Raw genomic sequence first — 20809 nt, 5'->3', positions numbered from 1 at the left:
ATTAAACTCTTAGAGGGAGGAAGTGATTCACCTAAACAGCTTCTGTCCGTGTAAGTCTGTCTTCTCTGCTTTGGGCAGTATGGCACATTTACTGTTGGGAGTTGAGCACTTCATCTAGAGTGGCGGAAGACATCCTTTACCTGTCATGTCTTCACAGTTAATTCTGCCAACAGCTGTATTTAGTTTTTTAGATGAATGTGTTTCAAAATCATTGTTCATTTCCTTGTGCTGTCTTGTGTCAAGACACTATAAGGACTTCTAAGTGCCCTTGTGTTAACAGGTTTGTCCTAGGCTGATCTTGCTGAGAGAATCTTACTCTCCATTAGCTGTTTTCACCCTTTCTTCTGCACCACCTGTCTCTCCACCATTTCTGTCAACCGTACTGACAAACACCGTTTTCCCCTCCTAGGTAATTTAATTCCAAGACACCAGGAGCTGTTTTATAAAAACCCTGTGTTTGCTGGAGTCAGGTTGCCTGAGATCAAAGACACAGAAGCAGAACCTCTGGAGAGCCGCTATCCTAAGCTCCCTGAAGTTGTGATCAATTTAGCAAAGGTAACTGCACTTTTTCCTTCTTTGTGCGAAGGCATTTGTAGAGTATAGAGACTTGTTTCCTGCATGTCTCTCACTCTCATTTGTCTCTGTAACTCTCTCTTCCTTCCTGCTTTTTGACTTGATCTTTTAGGTCAACAATTTCCTCAGATGTTTTTAAATTTTGCACACCAAGAAAAGGTTGAAATAATTTATTACATTGGCAGAGATACTTCAGGAATAAAAGTCTGAAGCCTTTTTCCTTTAATTTTGAGATTATAATTGCATCTTTCTCCCTTCCCTTTCCTCTCTCCAAATCTTCTTTGCTTTCTTTCAAATTCTTAGTATTTTTCATTGATAGATATTATATGCATATTTATAGTATAATTCTATATATAATCTCTAAATGTAACTGATTGGACTGTACAATGATATTCCTGTGGGTTTGAGTCAGCAGTGGCACTCTTCCTGGGACACGGTCTCTGCTCTCTGTGTCCCTTTGTTGCTGACAGTTCTTTGCTCCACAAGGGTCAAGGCCTTGTAGAGCCTGAAATTTTCATCTGTCTTAAAATTTCAGAGAACATTTCTAATGTGTTCTAAATTTGAACACATTCTCATTTAAAAGCATAAAACTGTTTTAAATGGAAAGAAAGCTAAGAGAAATAAATGTAAATAATTCGGCAAATTATTAAGTAGGGCATAAGTTCACAGGCTCATAATTAGTGCTATTATCAAGACATTTTTGCTTAGACATTGGATTCGTTGAAGCTAATTTATGAATTACTGCTGCTTTTATTTGTGTCTAGTTTGGGAAACTGTTAGGGATTTCTACTGCGTAAGGTTGTCTCTGAGAGTTAACTCTTTAACTTGTTAGTTCAGAAAGTTATTGTTATTTATTGTTCAGGGTACTGCAAAACAGTATCCTTAAAATTCCAGGGTTATTCAACCATTTACTTGATGATTTTTCTGTCTTTAACTCACTAAAAAAGTTTAGACACCGGCTAAAAAGATGGCTGTCAGCAAAGTGTGTGCCATGCCTAGCAGAAAAGCCAGGTGTGATGGTTAGTGTTGTCAAACTTGAAAACATGTGAAATCATTTGAGAGAAAGGTCTCTTAGCATGTCTAGGGTGGCTTCATTATTGAGGTAAAAAGACCTGCTCACTGTGAGTGCCATCATTCCCTAGACAGGGGTCCTGGATCATAAGAGTGGGAAAAGCAAGCTCAACACTATCATGCATGAATCTGTTACTTCTTCCAACTGTGGATGTGTGAATGGCTGCTTCAAGCTCCTGTTGTCTTGACTTCTCCATTATGACAGACTATACCTTGAATTATGAGCTAAAATAAGCCCCCCTTTCTCTTAAATTGTTTTTTTAAAATCATATAAACAGTGAAGGAAACTAAGACACTGGGCATGTTTGTAACTCCTCAAGCAATGCAGGGGTCACGGAGTTGAGTGCAGGGTGGACAGGGAGATCCTTGCAGCCTGGCCCAGTTGGTGAGTTCTATATTCAGTGAGATACTATCTCAAAGATGCAAGGTGCAGAGTGATTAAAACAAAACAAAACAAAACAAAACACATCAGCCTGGGCTTCCACATACCACACACATACTTGGGGATAATGAGTTATAGGAAGTTTATAGGTAATGTGTGTCTTCCTTTCTATTTAATCCTCTAGTGGAATAAAGTTTTTTTTTTTTTTTTTTTTTTTTTTTTTTTTTTCTGAGACTATCATCTTTGTACTGGCTGGTTTTGTGTCACTTGACACAGCTGGAGTTATCACAGAGTTATCCTGCTGTAAGGCATTTTCTCAACTAGTGATCAAGGGGGAGGGTCCAGCCCATTGTGGGTGGTGCCATCCCTGGGCTGGTAGACCTGGGTTCTCTAAGAAAGCAGGCTGAGCAAGCCAGGAGAAGCAAGCCAGTAAGTGACATCCCTCCATGGCCTCTGCATCAGCTTCTGCTTCCTGACCTGCTTGAGTTCCAGTCCTGACTTCCTCTGGTGATGAACAGCAATATAGAAGTGTAAGCTGAATAAACCCTTTCCTCCCCAACTTGCTTCTTGGTTGTGATGTTTGTGCAGGAATAGAAACCCAGACTAAGACTATCACAGCTGGCAGTTGCCCTTCGACTTCTTTAATCTGTTTTATTTCCATTTGGCAGTGTTGTAAAGCCCCCAGCAGCGAAGTCTGACGGGTTCTGCTGCCTGTTTTCTGTAGACAGAGTTAGAGACCAGGATCAACATTTTATTCTTGGAAAGACTGCTTCTTTGGTTTGTGTATTTATTTGCATCTGTAGATACTGACTGCCTGCTGGGTCTGTTTTTGGGACATAAAAACCACTGGTGGCCACTATTGTGATCTGTGCCTGATTCTGTTCACTGGCTGTAAAGAAGAAACCCAAATGTAGACAGCTGTTCTTGAAGAGACTTGTATGTGTTCTTAATTTTTCAGAAATGCTTGCACATTGATCCAGACAAAAGGCCATTCTGTGCTGACCTTCTACACCATGATTTCTTTCAAATGGATGGATTTGCTGAGAGGTACAGTGCGGGCTTGTGTCAAAGGGAAGGCTCCACAGCCACAGCTGTATTTGTCCTCTTCCCTTTGCAGGATGTCAGCCATCTGCATCCTACTCCGTGTGCCCTTGGCAGTAGTGCAGGCCCCGGGTGGTTCCCATGTCCATTAAACTGGAACTTCTGGATTTCACGTCTCCATGTGGTCACACCAACTGTTCATTCAGGCCACTAATCTTTGTGGTGTTGCTGCATCTGTGCAGTTACCATTTCTGGATTCTGCCAGACTCATGCCACACCAGGCCCAGTGGCCCCGCTGATGCTGCTGACATGCTGAGTCCTTGATTTGACAGCTGTGTGGCTGCCAGTCCTGTCTCATGGCTCTCGGTGCTTCTCCATGTATTAGCACTACTGACCAAAACAGTGACAGTGAGACAAATGGCTGTGGCTACATACCTGTCCATATGATGTGCGTGTGTGTGTCTGAATTGGTGTATGTGCACACAAATGAAGGTACTCTTGGGGTTCAAAAAAGGGCAGAGGATATGGAGCTGGAGTCAGAGGCAATGGTGAGCCTCCCAGCACTGGTCCTAAGAACCAAACTCAGAACTTCTGCAAGAGCAGCAGCATTCTTAATTGCTGAGCATCTCTTACAGCTTTGTCGTTTTGCAAACCTCTTTAAAAATTCAGCTTAATACAAGACACTTGGATTCTTACATTTGCTTTTATATTAATTTGTGAGCTTTGTATATTTTGTTTGAAACAAGTATATATATGTGTGTTTGTGTGTGTGTGTTTAATAGTCTTTTGAGGTAATTTAGTATTCTTTGATTTTTATGTCAAACTTAGTATACCAGAATTTGGCTGTTGTAATTTCTTCCTTCTATCTCTTTCCCTCTGTTCCTTCTTCCCTTGTTTCCTTTCTTTTCTCTTTTTTTTTTCTCTTCATTTTACTATTCAAAGCAGGATCTTGCATTGTACTTTGCCTGATCTGAAACTCACTAGGTAGCTTATGCCTCGGCTTCTCCTGCCTTGGCCTGTTGAGAGGGATTCACAGGCACATGACGACATGCTTAGCTAGAGGAGTTTCTTTATTTGAAGTTTATTTTATTTTTACTTATATTGACTGTTTGTGTGTGCATGCATGCAGGCCTGTGTGTATGTGTATTTGTTATATGTGTGTGCTCACAGAGGCTGGAAGATTGTGTTGGGTGCTGTGGAGCTTAAGGTTTAGACAGTTGTTTACTGCTTGAGGTGGCTGCTGGGAATCTAGTATAGGCCCTCTGGAAAGCAGCAAGTATTAACTGCTGAAGCCTCTCTCCAGTCATTTCTGGTAGTTTCTATTTATTTATTTATTTATTTATTTATTTATTTATTTATTTACTTACTTACTTATTTATTTATTTATTTACATTACAGATGGTTGTGAGCCACCATGTCACCATGTGATTGCTGGGATTTGAACTTATGACCTCTGGAAAAGCAGTCAGTCAGTGCTCTTAACCACTGAGCCATCTTTCTAACCCCCCTTCTGGTAGTTTCTAAAAGACTGACTATAGTATGAAAATCTAAATGGTGTCAGTGAACTTTGCTTTCTCTGTTGCATTAAAATCTATTTTTGTCTGATCTTCTGATCGGATGTTTCATCTGTGTATACTTTTATGATATATGCCCACTATTTGAAACATATCATGAATTATGTTTCATGTAATGTTGAATTATGTGGACCTTAAAAATGTAGGTATGTTTCTTTATATATCATATCAAAAATACTCTCTTTTGCCAGAAAACTTTTGAACTATTGAAAGAACTCTAAGATCCCATATTAACTGAATTGTATTTTTTACATGAAAATTTGAATTTTATTGTTTACCGAAATATATTCAGTTGATTTCCTTGCAGTGAGTAGCTCACCTTGTTTATTTTTAAAGTAGAATGCTGCACGTTCCCATCTGAGTTAGCATGTCTCTTCTGTTAGTCTTTCAAGTACAGATGTGTGTGGTTTGACTTGGGTTTGGGCCACATTTGAGGGCTTCTCTCTCAGAGCTGGTACAGCCTGTGCTCTTGCCTTCTTGTCATGCGAGCTCAGATTCGGTTAACACTGAATTTTAAATAATTATCTTGAGTTTTTCCTAGGCTTATCTTTCCCTTAATTCTGTTTTAATTGAGAAATACACTTTTATATAGGTTTTCTCAAGAATTGCAGTTAAAAATAGAGAAAGATGCCAGGAATAATTCTTTACCTAAAAAGTCTCAAAACAGAAAGAAAGAAAAAGATGATGCCTCAGGTGAAGAAAGGAAAACACTTGTGGTGCAGGTAAATGTTCATGTCTTAAGGCTTACATCTGTGGAGGAAATAATGAAGATTTTTAAATAATTTTTTAAAATTAAGTTTATTCATTCTGTTTTATATATGAGTATTTAACCTGTATATATGTGAACCGCATACAGGCTTGGGACGTGTTAAGGTCATAAGAGGGTGTTGGATCCTGGAGAAACTGGAATGTCATGGTTTGTGAGCCACCGTGTGGGTGCTGGGAATCCAACCCTGGTCCTCTACAGAGCAACAAGTACTCTTAACCACTGAATAGTCTCTCCAGCCCAAAAATGAATATTTTAAAGATTTAATACTTAGAAAATTGTTAACTTTAAACTTGGTTGCAAAAAAGACCTAAATAGATAAAAGGACACGAACTTTAAAAAGAACCCATAATATATTATATTTTAAATGGTCAACAGGTACTAAAAGGTGCAATAGCTGCTTAGAAAACCCCGTACGTGAACTGATGACTTGAAGGGTATGAGGAAGTGCTGCATCCTGGGCCAAGGATGAGCAACCATGCCCCAGGAGAACGGTTTCCAGTTAACCCTGCATGACATGTTTTGCTGTAAGATCTTTGTAGCCACAGAATGAAGAAGGTCATAGGTCGCAGTGTTCAGTAAGCACACTGGTAGGTGTAGGTAGGGAGGTGGGCTGGAGCAGAGTGGGACATCTCTGTGTCACAGGTTTGGGCTGGTAGAAGCCAGAGGTCCGCTGTGCTTGTCAGTACAATCTCAGTTTGCTGAGTAGTCCTGACCTCAGCAGGCTGGAGCACATGCAGACTAAGTGGCCATTAAAGGGAGTACGCTAAGCCAAGATAATTCTGGCTGTGCACCTACATCCATCTCTCTCTAGTCACAGGTCTCACCCAGTCAGTCTACAAAATCTGTGGTACAGATTCAGCTTCAACACACTCATCCGAGAATGCTAGGCAACTCTGTCCATGTACATACATAAACACTCACACTCACACTGGGAGAAAATACATGCAACCTAGTCTGTTTTTCTCCCTTAATAATAGAAAATAAAGATATTACTTTTAGAATTTTAATAACAGTTTAAACTTGTTATTCTGATATTTTGTTAAAAGTTTACTTTCCTGCTAAGTTACTCCAGATCTGTTCTTGGTGTTTCTACTAATATCAAGAGTTTTCAGTGTTATGTTTGCTGACTCTGAATATGTAAGAACGAAAGCAGCAGTCTCTCTGTACTCCTCTTCTACTTTCCTCTCCAGCTGAAATGTATACTCACAGACATAGACAAATCTACTGTCTGTCTGTCTTTCTTCTGTCTGTCTGTTATCTATAAGTTGGTATTTATCACATACAGTCTTCTTGTATTTTCACAATAGCTATTTGAATAAGAGTCATGATTTAATTTTAATTCCATAGGTAGAATAAGTATGTGGAGTTTATTGTCAGATCATTAACTTGTTAACATCTTTATTAATGGTCAGGATACCAATGCTGATCCCAAAATTAAGGACTCTAAAGTGTTTAAAGTAAAGGGGTCAAGAATTGATGTCGAGAAAACTGAAAAAGGAAGTAGAGCTTCAAATGCCAGCTGTCTCCATGACAACGGGACAAGCCACAGAGGCTTGCCTTCCACAAGCCTCAGAGATTGCAGTAATGTCAGCATTGATCACCCAAGGAATCCAGGCACAGCAATTCCTCCGCTCACTCACAACCTTTCTGCCGTTGCTCCTGGTATTAATGCCGGAATGGGGACTATTGCTGGAGTTCAGAGTTACAGGTATAAATGGGAAATGAGGCAAAAAATGCTTGTTAATTTGTTCACATTGTTTTACCATCAAAATTCTGGATGCAATTTCTACTTATAAAGTATCTCTTTAAATACTTTTGGCCTTAATGATGAGAATTTTCCAAAAAAAAAACCAAAAAAGATAAAGAAAAAAAAAAAAAGAATTCATCTGAGTTCTGAGGAAGTATTTTTGCTGTTGTTTACAATGAAGGAAGCTATAGCAGTTTAGATTAATAACATGAAAGGCTGTCATTAATAAAAGGAATAGTTCCCTGTGAGCACCTGCTGTTGCATGGAGTGGTGAGCATTTAGCACACAGAAGCATTTGGGCATTTTTCTGAAAGGAGCAGCTACAGGAAGCCCAAGTGATGAGATAAATGGTCGAATGTTGCACCAGATTTCTGTGTATTGTGTACTTGAAAATACACATTATGTTCTGATTAAACTGTATATAATTGCATGATGTCATTGATTTTTGTGTCTGACTGGAGCCTTTGTTTCAGAGTGGACGAGAAAACTAAGAGATACTGTAATGCGTTTGTCAAAGCGAACCAGCCTTCTCCATCTGGGGTCTACAGCATGAATGTGAGCACGGCCGTAAGTAACTGCTCTTCTGCAAAAGAGCAGGCGCTCATCGTCCCAGACCCGCGCTGCTCGTGACCCTGAGTGCCAAGACAAAATTCCCAGTGTTTAAATACATTTTCTATAAGTACTGCGTGCTAACTGATTGCGCCACTGGAGCATCCTCAATAAATTTTCCTAGTCTCCCTGAAAGACTCTCACAATGCCAGCTCATTTATTTTCGGCAGCATAATACATTTTTTTAAACCCTAATACTTGCAGTTCAATTCTTATTGAAGAGTAAATGAGATGGCACCTTGTCTAACCGTCTTACTAGATTTTTGGTAAAAGTATTTTGTATCATTACTTAAACATTTATGATTGTTCTGTTGTATATAAGACATGAATTAATTGTGTTTTTGTGGAGGTCATGGTCTAGATCAGCATGGTAAAGGCAGAGTGGCACATTTAGTATGAGAGACATGTGTGTGCTTCAGAGAGAGCATGGGCGGTGCAGTGCCCTCAGCAGTGCCTGCAGAAGGCTGGTCCTACACCACAGCACAGAGTCCCCTCCTCTCCTGATTCAAACTCTCACTGAGCCTCTGCCCTCTGTGTAAGGGCCAGAATCCTGAGAGGTGTTGAATCCCTGTGAGTTAAGTCCCCAGCCTGTACTCCATCTTTGCTCTCCTCAACCTGTTCCAACCGTAGATCCCCTTTTTACTTTTATGTGAAGGTCAGATATACCTCTCCCAGCCTTTGGGCTTTGTCCTGCTTTAGAACATTCTCCTAGACAATCCAGCAGATGTTTTCTGTCCTCTTTAACCTTGAGGTCTTCTTTTATATTGAATTCATTTTACTATGGCGCCTCATCCACCATCATTGTCTAAGCCCTCTCCTTACCTCGTTTTCTTCCACTGTATAGAACTGATATCCTCTGTAAGTGATATATCATCTGCCTTCTAGCTATGGAAAGTAACTTCCAGGTCAGGAGTGTGTGCTTTTGTTTTTCTTGCTGAGCCATCCATCCCGTCACCTAGAGTAATGTTTATTTAGGCAGTTAGAGCTGCTGGAGAGGGTCTGGGAGTGTAAGTATCAAAAACTGGGTACCAAGAATCTAAAGGGACAGTAAGCCTGGTGGAGGAATGATGTGTATGAAGACCAATGACAGTTACAGTAAAGAACACCAGCTGTTTGCTGAAAAAACCCAGGTGGTGGTCTAAGGCTAACTCCCAGCATGAAGAGCCAAGATGTCACCATCTTCAGCTGCCGATTGCTTGTGTCCTCCACTGAAGATTGGCTAAGGGGAAAAAAGAAACCAGAGACCAATTAGATTTTCTACTTGTTAGCAAGTTTGATATATTTGACAAATTAATGGGTGTTTTCTGTGTCAGTAATGTCCTTAAAGTTGTATTATTCTAGCCCTTGAGATTGCATGTGAGCCTAGTAGTTACAAGAGGAGGAAAACCTGACTCACCTTACAGCTAATGTGTGTGTCAATCATTCTGATAATCAGGTCTCAGGGGAAAAGTACCTCCTTCAGGCAAACAAGAAGAGGAAGGACTATTCCAAAGCAGACGTGCGGTTGCCTGAGCTGAACTATAACCACCTTCCTGAACTGCGAGCTTTAGAAGGCATAGGTATGTCTGCGCGTCTGCTCCCTCTGCCCTTGTCTGTATCGCTAACCCGAAAGCTAAGTAAACTCACTGTTCACTTATAACACTGACAAATGTGGAAAACTAACAGTTCCTGACTTTTCATTATTTTTTTGATTCTTTTTATCTAGCTCGAAATTCTAGGCTAATAAAGAAAGAGAACAAATGTCTTTCAGAATCTCGAATCCCCTCTCTGGCTGCCATTGACCTGCATGTGTCCAGTGTTGCCTCACACCAGGTAAGGAGAAGCTCTCCACAGGCCGCCCAGGCCTCACTCAGATGACATGCTTCAGGGGACTGTGCTCTTAGGAATTCGGTAGGTCTCATATGGGATCGATTTTGTTAGTAACTTCGTTATGAATAGAACCTTATCACACACACATTTACCACAAAACTTCTGACCTGAAATAATCCACTCTTTAGTTTGAGCTTTTGAGGTGAGGCCTTCATCTTTAAAATTGTTATTAACTTTATTATAAAAACTTGCAAATAAATAATAAATACCACACACCAAAATTAATCATATCAAAAATATATATAACTCAGTGAACTTCTAAACAGTTAGAATTAGCATTCAGAATGGAAGCTGTGGAGCTTCACATTAAAATTTATACCTTAAGTATGGATTATATACCTCTTGCGTTTACCTACCACTCGAACAAAACCATCAAGGTAGGATTAGAACTGAGAATCCTTGTCTTAGCTCATGCCCATCACCTGCACTCAGGCCTTCCCCGCCCTACACTCAGCATTTCTCCCCCCACCCCCACACCACATTCACAGACAGCTAGACTGACTCTAGTGTTTTGCTTTAGTGAATGAAGCAGCAATGAACATGGATGGATATATGGGGGTTCCTCAGAAGCTTCATAGTGTTTAGAAGTGAATCCACCTGGTTCAGTGCTTGTCTTTCGGGAGAGGCTTTCAGTATCAGCTTCAAGCTCACTGCTGGAAGGGGTTGGTTTGCATTGTATCATCGGGGCATAGTTTTGGCACATGATATGCTTTTGGAATTCTTGTATTTCTTCCAGGTTATCCAGCTTTTCAGAATACAAGTTTTCATAGTCATTTCTAATGATGTTCTGAGCTTAACTGGAGTCAGTGTAATGGCATTGTTTGGTATCTAATTTTACTAATTTTTAGCTTCTCTCCCCCTCTTTGTCAGATTACCTAAGGGTTTATCTATGTCCTTTACTTTTTCAAAGAGCCAATTCTTAGGTTAGCTTTATGTATTATTCTTTTAACATCAACATCATTGATCTCTCCCTAATCTGTAATAGCTCTTGCACTGTCCTTTGTTCAAGACCAGCTGCTTGTTTCCTGAGATTCCCAGGGTGTCTCTAGTTGGTTTAATGAACTTTTCACAGTGAGCTGCCCTCTGTGGACTGCCTTAGCTGCGCTGGAGGTTCTGATGGGAGGTGATTTCAATGTCAGTTTTCTTCTGAGAGTCTAAGGGCTTCTGTCTGATTCTTACATGGCATATCATCCATTCAAACGTGTTTGCTTAGTTTCCAAGCATTTTTGTGGTCTGTAGTTTCTTGTACCATTGATTTCTAGTTATGGTATTATGGTGTGATAGGTGATAGGAACTACCTCTTTCTGTTGTTTGATTTGTTGAGACTTGATTTGTGTCTTTTGCTGTGACCAGTTTTGGAAAACTTTTCATGTACTGTTGGGTGAAATATATTTATATTTTGTTAAGTCTAGTTTATCTATAGTATATTTTATCTCAAAAATGTCTTTACTTGTTTTTAGTTTGAAAGACCTACGTAAATTTGAGAGTAAAATATCAGGGCTTATGTGGTTATTTATGTCTTTTAGAGTTTGTTTTATGAAATGAAGGACTCTAATATATGGATCATAAAGATTTATAATTGTTTTATATTTTGATGAATTGTTCTTTTTTTTAAGTAGGTAGTATTCCTTTTATCTTTTCCAGTTAGCTTTGGTTTGACATTCATTTTGTATAATATAAGAATAGCTATGCTGTGCTTGCAGACTAGACACACAGGCTCTTTTCCACCTGGACCAGAGATCCTGGGGCACAGGCCTGGTGAGGTTTCACTGTGAGTAACCAGAGTGCAGAGAGGGCTTGGTGGTACTTGTGGAAAAGGTTCCCCTCTGACCCACAGTAAGGGCCGGCCTCTGTCAGAGGGAATCGGGGTCTGCCTTGAAAAGGCAGTGCTTGAAGATCAGCTCCACAGGCCCTCTTTTACCTGGACCAGAGAGGAGCCTGGCACATAGGCCCAGGGAGAGTATACTGGGAGTTCTCAGAGAGCAGAGAGCATGGTGCTCTCTAGAAAAGTGTCCATATTCGCCTAGAGAAACAGCCAGCTCCCCTCCAGTTGTACTCAGGACCTGTGGACAGAAGGCTGAGTTCCCAGAACACCTCACAAGAGCTCCCACACCTGAGCCCACAAAGACAGAGCTGAGTCACTGCCACAAGAACTTACTGCTTGCCCACTAAAAGCCGAACACTCAGAAAAAATTTTCTTCCTGAGCCAATGGGCCCTCAGATCCACAGGAGAGATGGATGCCAGTCAGTGACAACAAGATCACGTATAATCACAGATAACAAGATGGCAAGAGGAAAAAGAAAGGACTTAAGCAGTGGAAACCAAGACAACCTGGCAACATCAGAACCCAGGTCTCCCACCACAGCAAGCAGTGGATTGCCAAACACTCCAGAAAAAGAAGAATCAGACTTGAAATGATACTTCATGATGATGATGGAGATCTTTGAGGAGCATGTGAGTAACTCCCTTAAACAATCACAGGAGGACACACTTAAACAAATAGAAGCTTTTAAAGAGGAAACACAAAAAATAACTCAAAGAACTACAGGAAAACACAACCAAGGAGATGAAGGAATTGAAAATGGAAATAGAAACAAAGAAAACACAAAAAGAGACAACCCTGGAGATAGAAAACCTAAAAAAGAAATCAGGAGTCACAGGTGCTAGCATCACCAACAGACTACAATCTATGGAAGAGAGAATCTCAGGGGCCCAAGACAACATATAAAACATAGACAAAACAGTCATAGAAGATGCAAAAACCAAAAAGCTCCTAACCCAAAATGTACAGGAGATCCAGGACACAATGAGAAGACCAAACCTAAGGATAATAGGAATAGAAGAGGGCAAAGAATATCAACTGAAAGGCACAGTAAACATCTTCAACAAAATCGTAGAAGATAACTTCCCTACCCTTAAGAATGAGATGACCATGAGCATAAAAGAAGCCTACAGAACCCCAAATAGATTGGACCAGAAAAAAACTTCTTCCTGACACATAATAGTCAAAATACCAAGTGTTCAAAACAAAGAATATTAAAAGCAGTAAGGGAAAAAGGACATGAAACATATAAAGGCAGACCAATCAGAATTACACCTGACTTCTCAGTAGAGACTATGAAAGCTAGAAGATCCTGGACAGGCATCATATAGACTCTAAGAGAACACAAATGTCAGCCCAGGTTACTATATCCAGCAAAACTCTCAATCACCATAGATGGAGAGACCAATATATTCCAGGACAAAATTAAATTTACACAATATTTGAACACAAATCCAACCCTACAAAAAATAATAGATGGAAAACCCAATACAAGGAGGAAAACTGCATCCTAGAAAAAGCAAGAAAACAACTAAGCAAGAAAACGAAAAGAAGAAAGACACACAGACACAATTCTACCTCTAACAGCAAAAATAGCACGAAACAACAATCACCATTCATTAATATCTGTTAACATAAATGGACTCAATTCCCCAATAAAGAGACGTAGACTAACAGGCTGGATACATAAATAGAATCCACCATTTTGCTGCATATAGGAAACTTATCTCAGGCAAAGACAGACACTATCTCAGAGCAAAAGGCTGGAAAAAAACTTCCAAGCAAATGGCCCCAAGAAATAAGCTGGAGTAGCCATTCTAATATCAAATAAAGTAGATTTTCAACCAAAAGTATTCAAAAAGATAAGGAAGGACACTTTTTACTCATTACAAGGAAAATTTATCAGGATGAATTCTCAATCTTTAACATATATGCTCCAAATAGAAGAGCACCCATATTCATAAAAGAAACACTACTAAAGCTCAAAACATACATTGCACCACACACAATAATAGTGGAAGACTTCAACACCCCAGTCTCACCAATGGACAGACCATGGAAGCAGAAACTGAACAGAGATGCAGTGAAACTAGCAGAGATTATGAACCAATTGGAATTAACAGATATCTACAGAACATTTCATCCTAAAACAAAAGAATACACCTTCTTCTTAGCACCTCACGGCACCTTTTCCAAAATTGACCATGTAGTTGGTCACAAAACAAGCCTCAATAGATATAAGAAGATTGAAATACTCTCATGCATTCTATCAGATCACTATGGACTAAGGCTAGTCTTTAATAACAACAAAGATAATAAAAAGCACACATACAAATGGAAGCTGAACACTGCTCTACTCAATGATAGCATGGTCAAAGAAGAAATAAAGATAGAAATTAAGGGTTTTCTAGAATTTAATGAAAATGAAAACACAACATACCCAAAACTATGGAATGCAATGAAAGCAGTACTAAGTGGAAAACTCATAGCTCTGAGTGCCTTCAAAAAGAAACTGGAGAGAGCATACACTAGCAACTTGACAGCACAGTTGAAAGCTCTAGAACAAAAAGAAGCAGATACACCCAAGAGGAGTACATGGAAATAATCAAACTCAGAGCAGAAATTAACCAAGTAGAAACAAAAAGAACCATTCAAAGAATTGAGAAAAGCAAAAGCTGGTTCTTTGAGAAAATTAACAAGATTGATAAATCCTTAGCCAGACTAACTAGAGGGCAAAGAAGAGTATCCAAATTAACAAAATCAGAAATGAAAGTGGAGACATAACAACTGAAAATGAGGAAATTGAAGAAAGCATCAGATTCTACTACAAAAGCATATACTCAACAAAACTGGAAAATATGGAGGAAATGGATAAATTTCTAGACAGATACCAGATACCAATGTTAAATCAGGACCAGATAAACCATCTAAATAATCCCAAAACACCTAAAGAAAGAGAAGCAGTCATCAAAAGCCTCCCAACCAAAAAAGCCCAGGACCAGATGGGTTCAGTGCAGAATTCTATCAGACATTTATTGACGACCTAATACCAACACTCTCCAAACTATTCCACAAAATAGAGTCAGATGGAACACTACCCTACTCATTCTTCGAACTCACAACAACTCTCATTTCTAAACCATACAAAGACCCTACAAGGAAAGAGAACTTCAGACCAATCTCCTTTATGAACATTGATGTAAAAATACTCAACAAAATTCTTGCAAACTGAATCCAAGAACACATCAAAATGATCATTCATTGTGATCAAGTAGGCTTCATCCCTGGGATGCAGGGATGGTTTAATATATGGAAGTCCATCAACGTAATCTACCATATAAACAAACTCAAAGAATAAAAACACATGGTCATCTAACTAGATGCTGAGAAAGCATTTGACAAGATTCAACACCCCTTCATGTTAAAAGTCTTGGAAAGAGCAGGAATCCAAGGTCTATACCTAAACATAATAAAAAGCAACATACAGCAAACCAATAGCCAACATCAAACTGAACTGTGAGAAACTTGAAGCAATTCCACTAAAATCAGGGACTAGACAATGCTGCCTACTCTCTCCCTACCTATTCAACATAGTACTGGAAGTCCTGCCTGGATCAATTAGACAGCAAAAGGGAATCAAAGGGATACAAATCAGAAAGAAAGAAGTAAAAATATCACTATTTGCAGATAACATGATAGTGTACTTAAGTGACCCCAAAAATTGCACCAGAGAACTCTTACAGCTGATAAACAACTTTAGCAAAGTGGCTGGTTATAAAATTAACTCAAACAAATCAGTAGCCTTCTTATACTCAAAGGACAAACATGCTGAGAAAGAAATTAGGGAAAAGATACCCTTCACAACAGTCACAAACAATATAAAATACCGTGGTGTGACCCTAACTAAGCAAGTGCAGGACTTGTATGACAAGAACTTCAAATCTCTGAAGAAGAAAATTGAAGCAGATCTCAGAAGATGGAAAGATATCCCATCCTCATGGATTAGTAGAATCAACATTGTAAAAATGGCCATCTTACCAAAAGCAATCTATAGATTCAATGCAATCCCCATCAAAATTTCAACTCAATTCTTCATAGAGTTGGAAAGAACAATTTGCAAATTCATCTGGAATAACAAAAAACCTAGAATATCGAAATCTATTCTCAAGAGCAAGAAAACATCTGCGGGAATCACCATCCCTGACCTCAAGCTATATTACAAAGCAATTGTTCTAAAAACTGCATGGTATTGGTACAGAGATAGGCAAGTAGATCAATGGAACAGAATAGAAGACCTAGAAATGAACTCTCACACATATGGTCACTTGATTTTTGACAAAGGAGCTGAAAACATTCAATGGAAAAAGGACAGCCTCTTCAACAAATGGTGTTGGCTCAACTGGCAGTCAGCATGAAGAAGAATGAAAATAGACCCTTTCTTATCTCCTTGTACAAAGCTCAAGTGCAAGTGGATCAAAGATCTCCACATAAAACTGGTACACTGAAACTATTAGAAGAGAAAGTGGGAAAAAACCTTAGAACACATAGGCACAATTTTCTGAACAGAACACCTGTAGCTTGTACTCTAAGATCAAGGGTTGATAAAAGGGACTTAATGAGATTGCAAAGTTTTTGTAGGGCCAAGGACACTGTCAAGAAAACAAAATGGTAGCCAACAGATTGGGAAAAGATATTTACCAATCCCATATCTGATAGAAGTCTAATATCCAATATATACAAAGAATTTAAGTGGTTAGACTACAGAGAGTTAAACAACCCTATTAAAAAATGGGGTACAGAGCTAAACAAAAAGTTCTCAATTGAGGAATATCAAATGGCTGAGAAGCATCTAAGGAAATGCTCGACATCCCTAGTCATCAGGGAAATGCAAATCAAACCAACCCTGAGATTCCACCTCACACCAGTCAGAATGGCTAAGATCAAAAATTCAGATGACAGCAGATGTGGCGAGGATGCAGAGAAAGTGGAACACTCCTTCTCTGTTGGTGGGGTTATAAGCTGGTACAACCGCTCTGGATATTAGTCTGGTAGTTCCTTAGAAAATTGGACATAGTACTACCTGAAGACCCAGTTATTCTGTTTCTGGGCATATACCCCAGAGATGATCCAACATACAATAAGGATACATGCACCACAATGTTTATAGCAGCCCTATTTATAATAGCCAGAAGCTGGAAAGAACCCAGATGTCCTTCAGTAGATGAATGGATACAAAAATTATGGTATATGTACACAATGGAGTACAACTCAGCTACTAGAAACAATGACTTTATGAAATTCCTAGGAAAATGAATGCATTTAGAGAATATCACCCTGAGTGAGGTAACCCAATCAGAAAAGAACAGACATAATATGCAGTCACTGATAATTGGATACTAGCCCCAGAAAGCTCTGAATACCCCCAGAAACAACTCACAGGTTATATGAAGCTCAAAAAAAAAAAAAAAAAAAAAAAAAAGGGGCCAAAAAGTGGAGGCCTCAGTATTTCTTAGAAAAACAACAACAATTGTATAGCACCCACTCAGAGCACAGTACACCTAGACCTTAAATCATTAATAACTCAAAAGCTGAGAACATAGCCTTGTGGCAATTTTTGGTATTTAAAAAATTATTATGTTTAATCTATTCACACCATGAAAACTTTCACTATTTCCATGTTATATTTTCTTTTACATGTACTTCATGCTTATGGTAACTAGTAAGATTTCAATGCATACTATCAAACCTCTAAAAAAAACCAAGTACTGACAAAAATATATTGATATAATTTTATGTCAAAAATGCTTTTAGAAATCTGTACATGTATTTCTTTTTTTAAAAAAATAAAGGTGTAAGGGAAAAATACAATTTCTAAATAAGATTAAAAAAGAAAAAAGAAAAAAAAAAGAATAGCTATGCTGGCTTGTTTTCATTTTACTTTTGCTTGGTCGTTTGTTTTCTATCCTTTGATATTAAGTCTTTGGGTATGTTTGCTCATTGTGTTTTCTGAAAACTGCACATAGATAGATAGCTCTTGTTTTTCCAGCTAGTCCCTCAATTTGTATAATTTTTGTGGTGAGCAGAGGCTATTCACACTTAAGATGTTATGGGAAAGGGTTTTTGTTTTCTTGGATGTGTTAGGTGATGTTCTGTTTTGCTGGCTGATGGGTGCTTCTTTTCCTGTTACCGTGTTAGTCTGAAGACTTGCTCAGTTGCTGAGTTGGGTCTGGTCATTTCCTAAATTTTTCTGTACTTAGGCTGTGTTTTGTTTCTCTCCTTGTCAAGTCCCATTGAGAACCTTCTGCACTGCTGGTGTTTCCCTGAAATCCCTTTATGTCCCCATCCATGTTGAGTGGTAGTCTGCAGGACATAGCATTCTCAGCTCACAGTTGTTTGTTTACTTTCAAAGCTGGAGACATTTTATTCCATATTCCAGTGGCTTTTATGGTTGCTGGTGTAGGTCTAGGATAATTCTGATATTTCAGCCTTTGTCTCTGAGTTGACATTTTCTTGTGCTGCTTTTAAGATGATTTCTTCTCCTTGTGTCTTGACAGCCTCACTGTAAGATGCCATGGAGAGTGTCCTGTCTGGATGTGTCTGTTTGCATGTGTATGCCTCTCATGTCTGGAAGCCTACTTCTTTCTATAAACTTGGGAGTTTTTCTGTGATTCATTCCTTTTGATTTTTCTTTTTTGTGCAGTAGCTATTCTTCCCTACTCTCTTCATGATAATGTGACTAATGAATCTGTTAGTTTCATTTCATTTTACCTCTGCTCTTTTTTCTGTACTGCAAATTCTTAGGTTTGGCTCTTGATTGTGACCCAGATTTCTTGGAGTTATGAGTCATTCTCCTATTTCTCTTACCCCCAGTATACTGTCTGTCTGTATTATCATCTCAGGGCCTGCCCATTTTGTCTTCTGTGACAGGATCTCTCCCTCACCTGGATTTACTGACTAGGCTGGGCTGCTCAGCCAGCAAATCACAGCTCTCCATGTGTCTCAGCATCTCCAGTGCTAAGATTATAATGAGCCTGTGCTGTGGTGCCCAGAACTTCCTTGTGTAGATTCTGGGCACTAAACTCAGCTCTTCACACTTGTAATAGCTTCACCTCCTGAGTCCCCAGTACTTCACTCCACTGTTAGCCCACACAGCAGAGCAGAGATTTCACACACTCCCTTATTTAGTTCAAAATGGTTAGTTATTTTCTAGGCCCTTGCATCTGTTTCTGCCACTTATTTTAAGTACATTTTTCTCTACTTTGTGTAATAGTTATAATGCTTTTGGTTCCAACAGATCTTTGGTTTTGTTTTGGGACGAGTAGGAGAGATTGGTTGTAGTGGGGCCAACACAGACCAGAGTATCTCCCTTTTTCTGTTTGTGGGTTTTGTTTTGTTTGTTTGAGGAACTTGGTAGCCTAGGCTTTCCTTAAACTCCAAATCTTCTCATCTCGCATCCTCTCTAGTCCTGTAATAATATTTGGCTCTAAAGTGTCTTTTAAAAATACATACTTATTTTATTCTATATATCTGAATATTCTGTCAGCATGTTTACCATATGTGTGCCCAGTCAGAAGAGGAGGGCAGAGCCCATGAACATGGACTGGAGTTACAGATGTTGTCAGCCACTATGTGGGTGCTGGGAATTGAATCTAAGGAATACTCTGAACCGTTAAGCTCTCTCTCACCTCACTAATGATTCTTTTAACATATATAAACCAGGTGTGCTGGTGTATCCCTGTCATTCCAACACTTTGGGATTGGAATCAGGAGGATCAAGAGTTCAAGGTCATTTTTGGCTAGATAGCAAGCTGAAGGCCAGTCCTGGCTACAATAAATTCTGTCCTCAAGCAAACAAACAAACAAAACATGTATAAGCACATGAATAGTGGTTTCTTACTTCATCCTTTTTCATAAAAGCAACTTCAGCTAACCCGAAGCATGTGAGTCTTAGCAGAAACAGTCAGAATTCTTGTGGAGTAGAAGTTTTGCAGTCACTGGACACCTGTAACGCTTGTTTATTAATTTATAGGGAGCAGGATCACCCCTGTCAGATGACTCTGAGGCTGATTTGCCTCGGATGGAACACCAGCACTGAGACTCATTTTCATCCTGAACAGGGTAGGTCCGATTCCTCACATGTAAAGCCGTGTAAGCACTAGGTGAGAAACTTCAGTGAGAGCATTCTCTGTGACTCCATTAGAACTGCTGCTGGCCAGGAAGGGGTGTACTGCTTAGAAGACGGTGAGGAGCATCCTGCAGGGGAACACATATCTGTCTCCAGGATCAGGCTTTCCCTCTGGGCTTGCAAAGCAAGATCCACTCAGTGATTGCCTGCCAGTTTCTTTCCCAGTACCAGAATCTACTCTATATAAACAGTAGCCTTGGGGCTAGAGCGATGGCTTAGTGGTTAAGAGCACTGACTATTATTCCAGAGGCCCTGAGTTCAATTCCCAGCAACCACATGGTGGCTCACAACCATCTGTAATGGGATCTGATGCCCTCTTCTGGTGTATCTGAAGACAGTGACAGTGTGCTTATATACATGAAATACATAAATAAATTTTTAAAAACAAAATAGCGGTAGCCTTGCTTCATAAGAAGTAACACTTTAGTGCCCCAGGTCCCACTCAGACTTATTTTAATAATAATCTGCAGGAACCTTAAACTTAACATTTCTTATCCAGTATCTAATTAATTCTGTGTAGAATATGGTGGTGATTGTGTGATGCAGCCTCTTAGCTCTTGTGAGCTGTGAACAATCAAGTCTCTTTATGAGCTCTGCTCCATAAAGCTCAGATCAGTCAGTGTTTACGTAAAATGAGACAGTATGCTACACGTGATTTTTAGATTGGTAATTATCTTAAAGATTTTCTTTAAAATATTGAAGTTTCTTAGACTACAGAGCACCTGCAAGAATTACCAGCATATTTGGTATGAGAAAGTAAGTGATGGAAGATGAGCTTCCAGAAAGACCCTGGTAAAGCGTTGCTGTGCACCCTGCTTTCAGATGCTGCCAGCCCTTGAGATGACAGCTCTTGCACGAGAGCACTGATGTCCCAGAGGAGATCTGCGGTCTGACTGTTTCCTTCTGGAAACCTATGTTTTCTAAGAGAGGCTTTGCAGAAGGGAAGACAGATTTCCAAAGACTTCAAAGGAAGATTGAACAAGTGCCCCTTCACCTTTCAACCTATGATGCTATTTCAAGATATCCCATGGAACAATATGATGTGGTTCTTGTTACATGAATGTGTATTGATATTAGCAGATTGTGTATTTAATGTTATCTGAGATTAAAAGTCAGTAAAAAAGGAGAGAATCTTTATAAAAGTTCATGATTTTATACATTAACTT

At 39.3% G+C, this 20809-nt stretch overlaps 1 protein-coding gene across 1 annotated transcript in view; it reads left to right on the top strand.

Moving 5' to 3' along the window:
- Positions 1 to 19553, top strand: part of CDKL2 (cyclin dependent kinase like 2) — a gene marked incomplete at both ends in the record, with an annotated part of 28916 nt that extends 9363 nt beyond the window's left edge. The window contains 8 exons of the mRNA XM_080915355.1: positions 410 to 555; positions 2985 to 3073; positions 5234 to 5363; positions 6823 to 7118; positions 7631 to 7724; positions 9202 to 9325; positions 9472 to 9578; positions 19488 to 19553. Coding sequence (XP_080771481.1) covers positions 410 to 555; positions 2985 to 3073; positions 5234 to 5363; positions 6823 to 7118; positions 7631 to 7724; positions 9202 to 9325; positions 9472 to 9578; positions 19488 to 19553 — 1052 coding nt within the window. The remainder of the gene's footprint in view (positions 1 to 409; positions 556 to 2984; positions 3074 to 5233; positions 5364 to 6822; positions 7119 to 7630; positions 7725 to 9201; positions 9326 to 9471; positions 9579 to 19487) is intronic.
- Positions 19554 to 20809: the final 1256 nt, after the last annotated feature.

Source organism: Micromys minutus (genome assembly GCF_963924665.1).
Source record: "Micromys minutus genome assembly, chromosome: 1".
Classification (NCBI taxonomy): Eukaryota; Metazoa; Chordata; class Mammalia; order Rodentia; family Muridae; genus Micromys; species Micromys minutus.
The sequence above is the reverse complement of the archived record's forward strand: the minus strand, read 5'-3'. Positions and strand labels throughout refer to the sequence as shown.